Source organism: Bufo gargarizans, chromosome 2 (assembly GCF_014858855.1).
Source record: "Bufo gargarizans isolate SCDJY-AF-19 chromosome 2, ASM1485885v1, whole genome shotgun sequence".
Classification (NCBI taxonomy): domain Eukaryota; kingdom Metazoa; phylum Chordata; class Amphibia; order Anura; family Bufonidae; genus Bufo; species Bufo gargarizans.
Window position 1 is genome coordinate 143,290,461 of NC_058081.1, and position 18,352 is coordinate 143,308,812.

Consider the following 18,352-nt stretch of genomic DNA (forward strand, 5'->3'; position numbering starts at 1 on the left):
CGGTTGGTCCACCTGGAAGGTAAAATAAAACAGGCCGCAACGCAATAAATTTTATTAACTTTATAATAACTTTAGAACTGAACATATAAACTTTTTTTAACTTTTGAAACAGAACTTTAACTTTTTTGCTTACTGGTGTTTTTTTTTTTTTTTTTACCTTTGTAGGACAAACCTCTCCTTCCCCATGGGACAATGTGCAAAGCGCAAATCACCCAGAGATGTGGCGAAGTACATTATGCACTTTGTCCCAGGTGAAAGGAGAGGTTTGCAGCAGCTCTGTGTGTAAATGGGCCCTAATAGCCCTGTGTGCCTGTCATCTAAGATGCAATCCCTATGCGAAGTGTACCTGTGTATGGTACTTCCGGAAACACTCTCCAAAGCATAGGGAAGGGTGATCAGGGCAGTCAGGACAGAAATAGCGGGTGTCACGCCTTATTCCACTCCTGCTACAGACACAACATCTTTTTCGGGGTGACGGTTGGGTTGAGGTACCAGGAACGACATTGGGGAAATGTCGCTCGTGTAGACGGCTAACTACACTGGTGGATGGGGCCACGGAACCTCCTGGGTACAGGAGATTCTCGATGATCTCTTCCTGAAATTTGAGGAAGGATCCAGTTCACCCAGCCTTACTGTAGAGAACAAAACTATTATACAGAGCCAATTGAATCAAATATACAGACACCTTCTTATACCAGCGTCTGGTGCGTCGGGAAACTAAATACGGAGACAACATCTGGTCATTGAAGTCCACCCCTCCCATGTGAAGGTTATAGTCGTGGACTGAGAGGGGCTTTTCAATGACGCTGGTTGCTCGCTCAATTTGTATTGTCGTGTCTGCGTGAATGGAGGAGAGCATGTAAACGTCACGCTTGTCTCCATTTCACCGCGAGCAGTTCTTGGTTACACAAGGCAGCCCTCTCCCCCCTTGCAAGACGGGTGGTAACGAGCCGTTGGGGGAACCCTTCGCGACTAGTTCGCGCGGTGCCACAGCAGCCAATCTGTTCTAGAAACAAATGCCTGAAGAGGGCCACACTTGTGTAGAAATTGTCCACATAAAGATGGTACCCCTTGCCGAATAAGGGTGACACCAAGTCCCAAACTGTCTTCCCACTGCTCCCCAGGTAGTCAGGGCAACCGACCGGCTCCAGGGTCGGTGTGGGTATAGCCTGTGGCCCTTTCACAGAGCTTATACAATTTGACCCCATACCGGGCGCGCTTGCTTGGGATGTATTGTTTGAAGCCAAGGCGCCCGGTAAAAGGGACTCGTCTACGCAGATGTTTTGCTCAGGGGTATACAAATCTGCAATTTCTGGTTGAAGTGGTCTATGAGGGGCCGAATTTTGTGGAGCCGGTCAAAAGCTGGGTGGCCTCTGGGATGGGAGGTAGTGTTGTCGCTAAAGTGCAGGAAACGCAGGATGGCCTCAAAACGTACCCTGGACATAGCAGCAGAGAACATGGGCATGTGATGAATTGGGTTCGTGGACCAATATGACCGCAATTCATGCTTTTTGGTTAGACCCATGTTGAGGAGAAGGCCCAGAAATATTTTAATTTCGGAAACTTGGACTGGTTTCCACCGGAAAGGCTGGGCATAATAGCTTCCCTGGTTGGCGGATATAAATTGAGTGGCATACCGATTTGTTTCTGCCACAACTAAGTCCAAGAGCTCCGCAGTCAAGAACAGCTCAAAAATTCCCAGGGCCGAACCGATCTGAGCTGTCTCAACCCGAACTCCAGACTGGGCGGTGAAAGGGAAAACTACAGGTGCGGCTGAAGTTGGGGACTGCCAATCAGGATTTGCCAGCACCTCAGGGATTCTAGGGGGTCTACGGGCCCGTCTGTGCAGTGGCTGCGACGGAGTAACTACTGCACGTGCCACCGTACCAGCTTCAACTGCCCTTCTGGTGCTCGCCACTTCACCATGTTGTACGGCAGTGCTGGTACTAGGTCCAGGGAGGGCTGCGCTGCTGGTGTATGCCTCACCACGTAATCCAACAGCGCCAGCCCCGCTCTGCTGCCATTGAAGCGGATCCTGCACAACCTGTGGTCTAGCGACACAGGGCCGGGTACGCCTGGTGGTATCAGGGACCTCAACCTCCTCGTCCGAACTTTGGGTCAGACTGCCACTGCTTTCTACAGGTTCATATTCTGACCCGCTAGATTTGTCAGATGAGGGTTCCCATTCCTCATCCGACTGGGTCAGAAGCCTGTAGGCCTCTTCAGAAGAATACCCCCTGTTTGACATTTGGGCAACTAAATTTAGGGGTATTCCCTGAGACTACCCAAGAAAAAAAGCAAGCCTGTCTTACAAATGGGAGGCTAGCGAAGTACCGGAGGCCGCTGCGGCTGAAAAATATCAAAACAGATTTTTTTTTTATCGCTGCAGCGCGTGTAAAGTGATTGTGCAGTGATCAAAAAATTAAATATTTTTTGTCACTGCGGCGGGGCGGGCGTGGGCGACCGATCAGGCCTGATCGGGCAAACACTGCGTTTTGGGTGGAGGGCGAACTAAGGTGACACTATTACTATTATAGATCTGACTGTGATCAGTTTTGATCACTTCCAGATACTATAAAAGTACAAAAGCTGATTAGCGAATAAGTGACTGCGGTGCGGTGGGCTGGGCGCTAACTGATCGCTAAACTACCTAACCAAGGGGCCTAAACTATCCCTAAAACCTAAGTCAATACCAGTGAAAAAAAAAGTGACAGTTTACACTGATCACTTTTTTCACTTTCACTAGTGATTGACAGGGGCAAGAAGGGGTGATCAAGGGGTTAATTGGGGTGCAGGGGGGTGATCTGGGGCTATGTGTGGTGTTTGGTGCTACTCACTGTGAAGCCTGCTCCTCTGCTGAGACCAACCGACGAAAAGGACCAGCAGAGAAGCAGGGAAGCCATTTAACACATCATATTTACTAATATGATGTGTTAACTGGCTTCTGATTCGTTTTTTTTTTTTAAATCGCCAGCCTGCCAGCAACTATCATTGGCTGGCAGGCTGGTGACGTGACCCCCTTTGAACTTTCGCTGGCCCGCGATGCGCTTGCGCGGGCCGGCTAAGCGCGTCATCTCGGTCTCGCGAGATGACGCGTATATATGCGTGACTCTGCGCAGCGCTGCCGCTTCCGGAACGCAAATCTGCGTTAGGCGGTCCGGGGGCGGTTAAAGGGATTCTGTCACCTCTCTTTACCCTATAGAGATGCGGACATGCACGGCTAGATCGCCGCTAGCATGTCCGCAATATACCTGTCCCATATCTCTGAGTGGTTTTATTGAGTGTAAAAAATGATTTTTATATGTGTGTAAATCAGCCTGGTAAGGAGACCAAGGGGCTGTACTAACTGTTCTGGAGTCCAGCCACCGCCTGTGAAGGAGCCCAGCACCGCCTGTAACCAGGAATCTCCTCCTTGCTCACAAAGTCAGATCACCCTAATCTCGCGATGCGCAGTGCCAACATAGTGTTCCTTCCCTGTGCTGGTATCAGCCCCAGGGAAAGAACTGTGCAAGCTCGTGCATCGTGAGCAAGGAGGAGATTCGTGGATAAAGGCTCTGCTGGGTTCCTTCACAGGGGGACATTGCTGGGTTCCAGAACGGTTAGTACAGCCCCTTGGGCTCCTTACCAGCTTGTATTTCCTGGGAGACCTGGACCATGCCTAACCACAGTGGACTAGTGAGACCCCTAGTGGTCATATCTTTGCAGCTTATATTTGGCTGGATGCCGACAAATAATTTCAATAAAGTGATTTACAGATCTGATAATTAGACCCCTTCCTAAGAAATAAGAATACATTATTGTATTGTACAGTGATTCTTTCAAGACAACAGAAAACAATAAAATAAAAAAGGACTACGTAAAGTAATCTGTCATCTGTTTTATGTAAAAATAAAAATTCCAAGCTGTGATTCAGAAGACAAATACACAGTAAACCTAAAAGTCATTGCGATGCTGACTAGTCAGGAGAGTCAGACATCAGGGTCACACATCAACCTGAAGGATTTTCTTCATCTATGTGATTCAGCATATTAAAAGTACACTGAACCTAAAAGTCATTGCGATGCTGACTAGTCAGGAGAGTCAGACATCAGGGTCACACATCACTTGAATTTGTCTCTTATCTAATGTTTGAAAACATTAACTTGTCATTTTAAGGTTTCTATTGGGTCCTGAACCCAAAAACTCCAGAGTACCAACCAGCAACCTAACCACTAAGCTATGCCCTCATATAATACACACACCTCATATAATAGCATTTCAGACACAAAGCTATAAGCTCTGCTTTAGACTTTCATTGGTTGGTTGATTTCCCATACAAATACACAGTATATCTATAACTCATTCTTACTTTGACCCTGACCTATGAAGAGCATAAGTAAAACTCAGATGTCAAAGTCAAATATCAAAGTCAGGGTCAGGTGTCACACTGGCATTATTCTGATACTTGACTATGATATCTGAACATGTCCTAAAATGAACACTGTATTTCTGAGTCCTGTTGCCTTCTCTGTGCTTACCAGGTACTGTGCTTTACATTGTATAGCAGCTATGTTTGGTAACGCAGCTTAGCCCCATTCACTTATATGGGACTATGCTGCACCTAGGCCACGTGACTGATGAACGTGTCATCACTGGGCCTAAAGAAAGAAGTGAGAAAATCAACCTGTCTGTACAGCATTAAAGCTGAACCCTGACATATCCCCTTCTTCACCCAGGCAGCGCCTCTTGAGTGGAGCATCGGCGCATTTCATGGTCCGATGCTCTCCCTTGCTCTGTGCTGCATTGTGCTGGACAAGGGCTGTTTTGTTTATATTTATACACTGCTAGGTGGAGGCTTCCGCCTAGCAGTGTTGCCGGTGTCCTCACCAGCACTAGTGGGCAGGCTTTAGTGCTGCCCTAACCTGTTTCACAGGCTAGGGCAGTGCTAAAGCCGCCCATTAGTGCCGGTCTCTGTACAGCATTAAAACGAAGTTGGGGAACAAATCGACTTCGGATCTTGGATCCGAAGCGCCATTCGCTCGCCCTTAGTTTTAAGGTAATGTGATGTACAGATGATGAAAGTGCATTATATCTGTTTGTTTAATACACCAAATGTTCATTCAGTGCACTATGGTATTTACTTAGCCATTCCTTTGCAATGACTTCTACGCAGCATAAATAGTATAGTCCCGCTACAGTAACTCCATAGAACACCAGTCGAGCTTGCACTTGCTTTTTTGTTTTTTAATAGGGCGCTTGTAACTTTGAGTTTTTCAGAAATTTTCATATTAATAACCTTTTCTCAGGATAGGCCATCAGCTGTTGGAAGAAGCTGCGGTGCTCTGTTGAGCGCCACGGCCTGCTCTCGGGCCATCAAGTACAGTGCCATCAACCTGATAGCGGCTATGCTTGTTATCGCAGTTTAGTCCCATTAACTTGTATGGGACTGAGTTGCACCTAGGCCATGTGACCGAAAAATGTGATGTCACATGGCCTAGAAAGAGGCTGTGGCCAGGAGTTGAACCCCCACCAATTACATATGGATGGCCTATACTGAGTATAGGCTTTCAATAAGAAAATCTGTGAAAACCCCCTTTAATTAGCAAAGCAGTAGTGCACGGGATTCTGAATCGTTTGTCAGATTATATTTGCCTTTGTTTAATGCATATTGAGTTTCAGGATTAAAGGGAATCTGTCCGCAGATTTGTACCTATGAAACTGGCTGACCTGTTACATGTGCACTTGGCAGCTGAAGGCTTCTGTGTTGGTTCCATGTTCATATGTGCCTGTATTGCTGAGAAAAATGAAGTTTTAATATATGCAAATGAGCCTCTAGGAGCAACAGGGGCGTTGTCATTACACCTAGAGGCTCTGCTCTCTCTGAAACTGCTGCGCCCTTTCCACTGTGTTTGATAGGACCAGGTGTGATGAGGACTGGCCCTGTCAATCCAAGTGAAGAGAGCACAACACCCCCGTTGCTCCTAGAGACTAATTTGCATATATTAAAACATCATTTTTAGGTACAAATCTGCTGACAGATGCCCTATAACAGTCACATTAATATTGGAAAAACCCACCCAAAAATGTCACTTTTTAATTGTAGATTTTGGAATTGCCTGAAGTAGATATAGTTGGCACACAGCTCAACGACTGAAGTGCGTTTGAACCCATTAGTGACAACTAATTTTAGTCTTAACATTTTTCCCCTTATGTGCTCCAGCAGTCATAACTTTTAAATTTTTTCTTTCTTTTCTTCAATTTAGGTGTATGAGACTTTGAATTTTGCAGGACAAGTTGTAGTTTTTTTAGGAATATTTTTGTGGTACATATATTGTATAAAAAAAATAAAAAATTTTAACATTATTTTGTGAAATTTATTTTTATAGTGTTTAATGTGCGGTGAAAATGATAACTTTATCCGGTCAGTCAATATGATTATAAAGATAACACCTTTTTTTTTTTTTTTTCCCTTCGTAGGCTGTGAGCTCCCCCTCCCCCAAGCTGAAGGAAGTAGGGCTGCTCTAACTTTTCATATCTTGGGCTGCGTAGCAGCTAGAGATATGGGCCTAAGCTTTAAAACAAGACCAGAATCACTGCATTATTTTCTATATATCAGGGGATGTAGCTAAGTCGGGTTGGGAGTGAAAGCAGGTGAAAGTGTTTTCAGCTGCTTTCACTCCTGACCTGGTTTCTAACAGCTATAATGGCTATCATGCTATACATCTGACTTTAAAGGCTGGATTGCCAGCTTTCAAACAAGAGGTGGCCCATATCACAAGCAGCTACCAATTCCAATATATGAGGGGTTAAAGTAGCCCTCCCCATCTCACTTTGCTGCCTGAGCTCCGTTTGAGCTAAGCTGTTATAGGGGGTTGTATTCCTATGGGATAGGTCATCATTATCAGATCGGCCAGATCGGAGGGGGGGGGGCGACTCCCAGCTCCCCTGCCAATCAGCTGTTTGAAGAGACTGCGAGTGCTGCCTACTTTTCATTTTTTACCTGCTCACGGTTGCAACTGCAGGTGACCAGGTCTAATTACAACTTCTCCATCCGCATTCACTTCAATTGGATGGCTTCTCCCTATTCGCTTGAACAGGAAGGAGCCATCCCGTTGAAGTGAATGGGGACAGAGCAGTACTGCTGCAGTTGTGACTGTGAGCAGGTAAACAATGAAGAGAAGGCAGGGCTTGTATGAGCACTGCAGTCTCTTTAAACACCTCATTGGCAGGGGTGCTGGGAGTCAGCCTACCACCAATCTGATATCGATATAAAAAAACGGACAACCCCTTTAAGTGCTTTTCTCAAAGCCTGAGCACAGCTTGGGCAATAGTTATCAGAGCATTTGTTTGTGAGCAATTTATCAATAACTGAATATCTTTGTATCTTCAGCAAACCGTCTGCGGCTTTGACTTACTAAGAGCCAATGGGCACTCTTTTGTTTGTGATGTCAACGGTTTCAGTTTTGTGAAGAACTCCATGAAATACTATGACGACTGTGCCAAAATACTCGGGTATGTTTCTAGCTTTCTGCTAATATTGGCTGAAATTGAGTATACAAACAGTGTTGAAAAAATGTAAAGCGAAACCATAATTACTAGCTTCTGTATTGCCCCCAGTGTTTACACTCTTAAAGGGGAACTAGGCCTTGAAAAACTTAGTGGGAGAATTATCAAACTGGCGTAAAGTAGAACTGGCTAAGTTTCCATAGCAACCAATCAGATCCCACCTTTTATTTTTCACAGCTCCTTTGGAAAATGAAAGGTGGAAACTGATTGGTTGCTGGGGACAACTAAGCCAGTTCTACTTTACACCAGTTTGATAAATGTCCCCCATATGTCATCCAAATACACTTAATGAATGATATACACAATGCTATTTCTACAAAATGCTCCCCAGACTTATCAAGCGAGAGACCGTGCAAAGGAAGCACTTTGTTTCCCCTAGTACTCCTCATCTTCGGCTACAGAACGACTGAGTTTTACCTAATGCACAGACATTGAACAGGAAGTTCAAGAGACGGGTGGGACTTAACCACACTGACTGAAGTGCCTGCTCTGCTCTAGGAGTCCCTGTCCTTGGTCCCCACAGACACTTTCTCTCCCACTCCCCTGAGATCTATCATCTGCCTCCCTGCCTGCTCACTCCACTCCAGCCAATTTTATTTCACCCCATTCACCCACAGTCAGCTCAGCATGGAGATAAGTGGTGAAGGACCTGAGGAATATGCTGTGTGCTTGTCATAGGTTAGTGTTTCCCTCTGTGAATTGTCAAATACTAGGAGTTGTAGCTTTTTCCTTATGCTCACTTCCTGTAATGTCCTCTGATAATAACCTAGGAATGCTGGGAGTTGTAATTCTCTCCTACTATATCCCACTGTATGTAGTGACCACTAATGTCCCATAATAACAGTTTGGACATCCTGGGAGGAGTTGTTGTCTTTTATATCTCTCTCCCTATATTGTCCACTGATGCCCCATGATAACAGTCTGGACTTGCTGGGAACTGGGAATTGTAGTTCTATCTTCATCTATTTATAGTAACCAAATCTAACTAATAAAACTATTAGTAACTAGGAGATTCCTTCCAACAAAATAGACACACTCGCTGTTTAGGCTCGTGACACACTAGGGTTTTTACTGTATCCGGCAGGGTTCAGCAAAAACGCTTCCGTTACTGATAATACAACCATCTGCATCTGTTATGAACGGATCCGGTTGTATTATCTTTAACATTGCCAAGACGGATCCATCATGAACTCCATTAAAAGTCAATGGAGGACTGATCCGTTTTCTATTGTGGCAGAGAAAACTGATCCGTCCCCATTGACTTGCATTGGGGGTCATGCCGGATCAGTCTTTCTCCGCATCCCAGGATGGAAAGCAAACTACAACATGTTGCGGTTTGCTCTCCAGTATGGGGACGCAACTAAACGGAACAGAATGCATTTTGGAGCATTCCGTTCTGTTGAGTTCAGTTCAGTTTTGTCCCCATTGAATGGGGACAAAACTGAAGCTTTTTTTTTTTTTTCCCCCAGTATTGAGTCCCTATGACTGAACTCAATACCGGAAAACTAAAACGCAAGTGTAAAAGTAGCCTTAGACAAGATTTATCCACACTAAACCCCTCCTATACTTCCTTCATTGCGTCTTCAGTGTCTGCAATTGTGATAAGTGATGAAACAAGAGAAAATAACAAATAAGGAGATTGTTACGTTTTGTTGGTTGTTCTTTTTTGTGTGTTTGGATTCTGACTTTAGTTCCTCTTGCCAGTACTATATTTCATATAATTCTGGGTTCGGTCTATATCTTGTACAGGTCATTTGTCATCCAAAGTAAAACATTATTTCTGCACAAAAACATAATGAACATTTTGTTTTGCAGTAATAATGCCAGTGTAGGTTCTAATGCAGCTATGGATGGATCTATGTGTGTGTGTGTGTGTGTGTGTGTGTGTGTGTGTATAATATAAATATAATGTCACACATACATGCTTCATATATATTTATAATTTGTATATGTAAACTGGTCAAATTTGTTGTGCTTATCATGCTCTTTTTATATGCTTATAGGAATATAATAATGAGGGAACTTGCTCCACAGTTTCACATTCCCTGGTCAATCCCAACAGAGGCAGAGGATATACCCATTGTACCAACTACATCTGGCACAATGTGAGTTTCCTGATACTCGTATTAAGTTCCCTTTGGGTTAGCGTATGAAAGAAAACAAAATATCAGTCCTGTCTATTTGTGTGAGTAAAGTTGGCCACACTCATTATATAAATGTTGACCACGGCCACCACTTTTTAATGTGTTTTGGGAACTCCTGACTGTCCCCCAATGGCAGATGTCGGAGGATCTGCTATGTTCGATTTCAACTGCCTGGTCCTTTTGTTCACGAGGAGATAATTCACTGCCAAAGGTAGCAGCTTGCTCACCTATCCATGTTCACAACACACGCATGCTTGTCTGACAGCTATGTAATGTGTATGGCCAGCCTACATTTTCTATATGTAAGATCCTGTTTAACCCATAAGTGGCTAGAGAGATAATAGTGTTTTTCCATTATTGGGTGGTACTTGCCTGCCAGCTTCTAGATAGTGGTGGACATCAGGTGCTCCATGTACCATGGAGGTGGAAATGTCATGTGGCTAAGGATAGACCATCGGGCCTGGCAAGAACCCATCTTCTTCCACCATGACCTGTCCATTAGAAGGTTTTGAAGGACAGAAGATTGCCAGAAACTTTAAACTATTTCAGTCTTTTTTTTTTTTTTTTTTGAGAAATCCTGGAATGGTAGATAATGGCTCCTGGCTGCTGAAATAGTACCGGTAATTTATATATAATGCAGCTTTAGTTGTTGGTCAGCCATCTTTCCCATACCATATGTGCTACTGATAACTGTGCATGACGTTAATCTTTGCTTTATGCAATATTTTAGGATGGAGTTGCGATGTGTAATTGCAATAATTCGTCATGGGGATCGGACGCCAAAGCAAAAGATGAAGATGGAGGTTCGGCACTCTCGGTAATGGCAACCATGCTGCTTCTATATAGCTTGCAAATGATGGCTTTTCTTTCCATATAAATGACTTCTGCTATTAATTCAGGACATTGATACGTGAAGATTGTTTAAGACACTTTGTTGGAAGCAGAGTCTTTTTGTGTAGGGAAACACTTTAAAAGGCCTTTATTTCACATAGCTTGTATCTTTGTCTTCAGGTTCTTTGAGTTATTTGAACATCATGATGGGTACAAAACAGGAAAGCTCAAACTTAAGAAACCAGAGCAACTACAGGTACGTTAGTTCGCAGAGTTATTTAAAAAAAAGTCTGTAGATTTTCAGTCTAATCTTCCCAACAACACTGTTGTAGCTATGGCGGTGTACATACTTATCAGTGGTATTGCTTGTAATAGTAATTCTGTATTAAAGGGGTTTTTCAGTGTCTGGATATTGATGAGCTATCTTCAGGATAGGTCATCATTATCAGCTCAGCAAGGATACGACTTCCAGCGTCCCCACTAGGGATGAGCGAATCGCATAAAACTTCGTTAGAATACTGTACGCAGTGAGCACTCCGTACTTTAGTAGAATGTATTGGCTCAGATGAGTCGAAGTTATTACTTCGCGTAGTCTCGCGAGACTTCGGGTAATAACTTCGGAAATTAATTTCTCCTGTTAACCTTTTACCAAACTCTGTTTCGGTTCCAAGTTGTACCTTGGAGCCGAAACCAAGTTCGGTAAAAGGTTTTTAACAGTAGAAATAAATTTCTGAAGTTATTACCCGAAGTCTCACAAGACTTTGAGAAATAATTTATTGGCTCCTATAAGTTGTAAGTTATTACAATACTGTACGGCGTACTCGTTCCGTACAGTATTCTAGCAAAGTTTCATGCAAATCCTCGGATATTTCATCGAAAGTCGATTTGCTCATCCCTAGTCCCCACCAAACAACTGGTTGAACAGGCCCCGCTGCTAATGCAAGTGATGCGTCCACTTTATTGTTTACCTTCAAGCCATCTAGATTGTAGTAGCCATTCAAGTGAACCGGAGAGGAAGGCATAATTACACTGTACTGCCACTGCAATCTAGACGGCGTGCAAGTAAACATTACAGAGGATGCAGTGCTCACACAAGCGCTGTGGCCTCTTCAATCAGCTGATCAGTGGGGTGCTGGGAGTTGGACCCCAGTGATCTGATAGTGATGACCTATCCTGAATAAGTCAGTAAATCAGTATCCTGACACGGCACAACTCCTTTAAAGTCAATCTGCCAGCATGCTTTGCTGCCTTTGGTATTGGGATAGGTCTGCTCTCCTTTTAGCTGAAACAATATTGACTATTAGGAGCTATCAAAGAATACAGCTGTCTCCTAACTAACTTAATGTGGAATGATGTATGCTAAAGATGCAGAGCAGAGACCCTAACTCTGCCATTTTCTCTAGATCCATGTTTCTCAACATTTCTAAGCACCCTTTACTTAAATGAGCTACCCCAAAATACATAAAATTGACGCTAAGGGTATGATCATACAATGCAATGCATCTGTTCTAGCTTCTGATCCAAATGAATGAATAGGCACCAACCACCCTGGCACCGATCATCATGCAGTCTGTGTTTATGTTGCTGCAGATATTACATATGCGTACAGACTCATGACCACTGCAGCCATCCAATGGTCACAATGGTACAATGTTGAAGTCTTGAATTAGCATCTGCAGTGCAGGATTATAGGATTCTTAGTGAGTACTGAATGTTCCCATTTCTTTATTGGACCATAGGTTTCTCCCACTAGAGTTTTTATTTTTTATAATCTAATACTCAAAAACACCTTTGCACGAGGACAGTGCAAGTTCTCACTACAGACATGGTTTGCAACCCTGTGCATTGAATATCGTCATAATAATAACTACGTTTATATTATTTATATGGAGACTGAAATCTCATGTTATGTCAAACAGGAAGTGCTCGATATAGCAAGACTCCTGCTAGCAGAACTTGGAGCCCATAATGATTGTGAGATCGAGGAGAGGAAATCTAAACTGGAACAGTTGAAAACTGTGCTGGAAATGTAAGTAAAACACTAACTAAGACCTCTGGATGGCCGTATGGTCTTATATTTGCCCTGCTTGCACATGATGAAGATGGAGAACTCCAAAGCTACTGTATAAAAATGAATTTATTGGATGTGGATATATTGGATCTGGTTATGCTTAACTTCTTTAGGACACATGATGTACCGGTACGTCATGTGTATTTCCGATCACCGCCACCCGGCTAAATGCAGGCACCTTGGCTAAATGCGCGGGGGGAGGGGTCCTGTGACCCTCCCCCCCCCCCCGTGTCGGTGATCGCTGCAAACCGCAGGTCAATTTAGACCTGCGGTTTGCGGCTCTTACATGTGGCGGCGGGCGCAGGTGCTATCGGGTCCCTGTGTGGCTGTAGTGGGGACCTGATGGCATGGAAGGCAGCGTGATGCCTAAGGAAGGCATAGTGCTGCCTTCCGGTGACGAGCCTGTGAGATCCAGCCCAAGTAAAAATATACAAAAATGTAATTTTCCCCAAATAAAGTAAAAAAAAATTGGTAACATATTAGGTATCGCCGCGTCCGTATCGACCGGCTCTATAAACATATCACATGACCTAACCACTCAGATAAACACCGTAAAAAATGAAAACTGTGCTAAATAAATCATTTTTTGTCACCTTACATCACAAAAAGTGTAATAGCAAGCGATCAAAAAGTCATATGCACCCCAAAATAGTGCCAATCAAACCGTCATCTCATGCCGCAAAAATCATACCCTACCCAAGATGATCTCCCAAAAACTGAAAAAACTATGGCTCTCAGACTATGGAAACACTAAAACATGCTTTTTTTTTTTTTTGTTTCAAAAATGAAATCATTGTGTAAAACTTAAATAAAAAAATAAAAAAAGTATACATATTAGATATCGCCGCGTCCGTGACAACCTGGTCTATAAAATACCACATGATCTAACCTGTCAGATGAATGTTGTAAATAACAAAAAATAAAAATGGTGCCAAAACAGCTATTTCTTGTTACCTTGCCTCACAAAAAGTGTAATATAGAGCATCTAAAAATCATATGTACCAACAAAACTGCCACCCTATCCCATAGTTTCTAAAATGGGGTCACTTTCTTGGAGTTTCTACTCTAGGGGTGCATCAGGGGGGCTTCAAATGGGACATGGTGTCAAAAAACCAGTCCAGCAAAATCTGCCTTCCAAAAACCGTATGGTATTCCTTTCCTTCTGCGCCCTGCCGTGTGCACTTTAGGACCACGTATGGGGTGTTTCATAAATATTGAGTTTTGTTTGGCTGTTAACCCTTGCTTTGTAACTGGAAATAAAATATTAAAATGGAAAATCTGCCAAAAAAGTGAAATTTTGAAATTGGATCTCTATTTTCCATTAATTCTTGTGGAACACCTAAAGGGTTAACAACGTTTGTAAAATCAGTTTTGAATACCTTGAGGTGTGTAGTTTCTAGAATGTGGTCATTTTTGTGTGGTTTCTATTATGTAAGCCTCGCAAAGTGACTTCACACCTGAACTGGTCCTTGAAAAGTGGGTTTTTGAAAAAATTTCGGGGAGTTTTTTTTTCTCCCAGGCTGTGAGCTGTGCGCTGCGATTGGCCAGCGCTGCAGCCTAGGAGAAGTAGACGCCCACAGGACAAGGGCTGACACCGCCTACTATAACTTACAGAGCGAAGATACCGGAGGGCATAACGGGAGAACGGAGCAGTGCCCGGGGATAATAGTAAGTGCAGTGAGATCCCCGGGCGCCGCTCACCATGTCAGCATACTTAGTTCACATAGTTTTTCCAGGTGAAAGGTCCTGTTTAAGGTGAAAATGAGCCCGGTCCCTAAGGGGTTAAAGGCTATGTACACCTTTGACATCAATTTATTTTTATGATTGCATGTAATTTTCAATGGGCCTTTATCAAAGATATTGAATTGTTCAGTCAAAAAGGGTTAACTGTTTTTCTAACTGTGTGACTGGTACTTTTACTTTGTGCCAATTGCCCTAAAGTGTTTATAATGTCAGAGAGCAGAAATAAGGAGTCCGTCTGCTCCTCAGATGACGGAAAAGACAAAAAATCCACAGGCAGCTAGTAAAGCATGCCAGCTCAGTACAGAAAAAAGGATTCCATATTTGTTAATAAAGACCAATTGAAAAAACGATTTTTAGCTCAAAATAAGTATAATGCAATAATAATAAAAAACATTGCCCCCAAAGGTGTGCATGGCCTTTAACCGCCTCCGGACCGCCTAACGCAGATGTGTGGTCTGGAGGCGGCATCGCTGCGCAGACTGACGCATATACACGCCATCTCGCGAGACGCGAGATGACGCGCTATGCCGGCCCGCGCATGCGCAGTTCGGGCCGGCATTTCGTCAGGGAGTAAATCGTCATCAGCTTGCCAGCCAATGATCGCGGCTGGCAAGCTGATGATTTTTAAAAAATCCAATCAGAGCGCCAGATAGCAGATCATATTAGTAAATATGATCTGTTATATGGCTGCCTGCTCCTCTGCTGGTTCTTTTCGTCGGTTGGATCCAGCAGAGGAGCAGGCTACACAGGGAGTACACCAAACACCACACACTAGCCCCAGATCACCCCCCTGAACCCCAATTAACCCTTTGATCACCCCTTTGATCGCCCCTGTCAATCACTAGTGAAAAGAAAAAAGTGATCAGTGCAAACTGTCACTTTTATTTTTTTTTTCACTGGTATTGACCGTTAGGTTTTAGGTATAGTTTAGGCCCCTTGGTTAGGTAGTTTAGGGATCGGTTAGCGCCCAGCCCACCGCACCGCAGTCCGTTATTCGCTGATTAGCGTATTGCTAATCAGCATTTGTACTGTTATAGTATCTGGAAGGGATCAAAACTGATCACGGTCAGATCTATAATTGTATTAGTGTCACTTTAGTTCTCCCTCCACCCAAAACGCAGTGTTTGCCCGATCAGGCCTGATCGGTCGCCCACACGTGCGTTCGCCCACACCCGCCCCACCGCAGTGACAAAAATATTTTTTTTTTGATCGCTGCACATTCACTTTACACGCACTGCGGCGATAAAAAAATATGATATTTTTTATCAACCGCAGCGGCCTCCGGTACTTCGCTAGCCTCCCCTTTGTAAGACAGGCTTGCTTTTTTTTCTTGGGTAGTCTCAGGGAATACCCCTAAATTTAGTTGCCCACATGTCAAACAGGGGGTATTCCTCTGAAGAGGCCTACAGGCTTCTGACCCAGTCGGATGAGGAGTGGGAACCCTCATCTGATGAATCCAGCGGGTCAGAATACGAACCTGTAGAAAGCAGTGGCTCTCTGACCCAAAGTTCGGACGAGGAGGCTGAGGTCCCTGATAGCACCAGGCGTACCCGGCCCCGTGTCGCTAGACCGCAGGTTGCGCAGAATCCGCTTCAAGAGCAGCAGAGTGGGGCTGGTGCTGTCGGATTACGTGGTGAGGCATACACCAGCAGCCCAGCCCTCCCTGGACCTAGTACCAGCACTGCCGTACAACCTGGTGAAGTAGCGAGCACCAGAAGGGCAGTTGAAGCTGGTACGGTGGCACGTGCAGTAGTGACCCCGTCGCAGCCACCGCAAAGACGTGCCCGTAGAGCCCCTAGAATCCCAGAGGTGCTGGCAAACCCTGATTGGCAGTCCCCAACTTCAGCCGCACCTGTAGTTTTCCCTTTCACTGCCCAGTCTGGAGTTCGGGTTGAGACAGCTCAGATCGGTTCGGCCCTGGGATTTTTTGAGCTGTTCTTGACTGCGGAGCTCTTAGACATAGTTGTGGCCGAAACAAACAGATATGCCACACAATTTATAACCGCTAACCCGGGAAGCTTTTATGCCCAGCCTTTCCGGTGGAAACCAGACCAAGTTTCCGAAATTAAAATTTTTCTGGGCCTCCTCCTCAACATGGGTCTAACTAAAAAGCATGAATTGCGGTCATATTGGTCCACGAACCCAATTCATCACATGCCCATGTTCTCTGCTGCTATGTCCAGGGCACGTTTTGAGGCCATCCTGCGTTTCCTGCACTTTAGTGATAACAGCACCTCCCGTCCCAGAGGCCACCCTGCTTTTGACCGGCTCCACAAAATTCGGCCCCTCATAGACCACTTCAACCTGAAATTTGCAGATTTGTATACCCCAGAGCAAAACATCTGCGTAGACGAGTCCCTGATACATTTTACCGGGCGCCTTGGCTTCAAACAATACATCCCAAGCAAGCGCGCCCGGTATGGGGTCAAATTGTATAAGCTCTGTGAAAGGGCCACAGGCTATACCCACAAATTTCGGATCTATGAGGGAAAAGATCAGACCCTGGAGCCGGCCGCCCTGACTACCTGGGGAGCAGTGGGAAGACAGTTTGGGACTTGGTGTCACCCTTATTCGGCAAGGGGTACCATCTTTATGTGGACAATTTTTACACAAGTGTGGCCCTCTTTAGGCATTTGTTTCTAGAACGGATTGGCGCCTGTGGTACCGCGCGAACTAGTCGCGCGGGCTTCCCCCAACGGCTCGTTAGCACCCGTCTTGCAAGGGGGCAGAGGGCCGCACTGTGTAACGAAGAACTGCTAGCGGTGAAATGGAGAGACAAGCGTGACGTTTACATGCTCTCCTCCATTCACGCAGACACGACAATACAAATTGAGCGAGCAACCCGTGTTATTGAAAAGCCCCTCTCAGTCCACGACTATAACCTTCACATGGGAGGGGTGGACTTCAATGACCAGATGTTGTCTCCGTATTTAGTTTCCCGCAGAACCAGACGCTGGTATAAGAAGGTGTCTGTATATTTAATTCAATTGGCTCTGTATAATAGTTTTGTTCTCTACAGTAAGGCTGGGAGAACTGGATCCTTCCTCAAATTTCAGGAAGAGATCATCGAGAACCTCCTGTATCCAGGAGGTTCCGTTGCCCCATCCACCAGTGTAGTTAGCCGTCTACACGAGCGACATTTCCCCAATGTCGTTCCTGGTACCTCAACCCAACCGTCACCCCGAAAAAGATGTTGTGTCTGTAGCAGGAGTGGAATAAGGCGTGACACCCGCTATTTCTGTCCTGACTGTCCGGACCACCCTGCCCTATGCTTTGGAGAGTGTTTCCGGAAGTACCACTCACAGGTACACTATTAGCATAGGGATCATCTCACCAGGACAGGCACACAGGGCTATTAGGGCCCATTCACTCACACAGCTGCTGCAAACGTCTCCTTTCACATGGGACAAAGTGCATAACGCACTTCGCCACATCTTTGGGCGATTTGCGCTTTGCACATTGACCCATGGGGAAGGAGAGGTTTGTTCTAAAAAAGTTAAAAAAAAAACACCAGTAAGCAAAAAGGTTAATGTTCAGTTAAAAAAGTTAAAGTTTATATGTTCTGTTGCAAAGTTAATAAAATTATTGCGTTGCGGCCTGGTTTTTTCTTTTTTTTTTTTTTTCTTTTTTTACCTTCCAGGTGGACCAACCGATCGACCAGCTGCAGCACTGATGTGCATTCTGACAGAAGCATTGCGCTGCTGTCAGATTACACGCAAGTCGGTGTATGCGGCGCTGCAAGACGAGATTTCTCTGCAGTAACAGATATGTTTGCCGAGGCATACGAGCTGAGGAGGAGGCGGTGTTCCTATGCTTTGGCAAACACTTTGTATGTAAAACAAAATAAAAAATCCCGGCAATGATTTATTCATCCACATCGATGTGAATGGAGAAATCTGGTTTGCCAGGGCATACGAGCTAAGTGGGTATGGATGTTGGGCGGAGCTCCTATGTCCTGGAAGACGCCTTTCCCCTCTTTTCATCCACATTGATCGATGCGAATGAAGAAATCTGTGCC

The 18,352-nt window shown here is 44.7% G+C and overlaps 1 protein-coding gene across 13 annotated transcripts in view; it reads left to right on the forward strand.

Annotated features, from left to right (window-relative positions):
- The window catches only part of PPIP5K1 (diphosphoinositol pentakisphosphate kinase 1), a 254,458-nt gene that overhangs the window by 81,172 nt on the left and 154,934 nt on the right, over window positions 1–18,352 (forward strand). For all 13 annotated transcript variants that reach the window (XR_006387809.1, XR_006387810.1, XM_044279548.1 and 10 more), the window contains exons 9-13: window positions 7,370–7,491; window positions 9,549–9,650; window positions 10,420–10,506; window positions 10,701–10,776; window positions 12,440–12,549. Coding sequence is in view for 11 of the 13 variants with exons in the window: in XM_044279548.1 (XP_044135483.1) it covers window positions 7,370–7,491; window positions 9,549–9,650; window positions 10,420–10,506; window positions 10,701–10,776; window positions 12,440–12,549 (497 nt within the window). In the remaining 2 variants the exon portion in view is untranslated. The remainder of the gene's footprint in view (window positions 1–7,369; window positions 7,492–9,548; window positions 9,651–10,419; window positions 10,507–10,700; window positions 10,777–12,439; window positions 12,550–18,352) is intronic.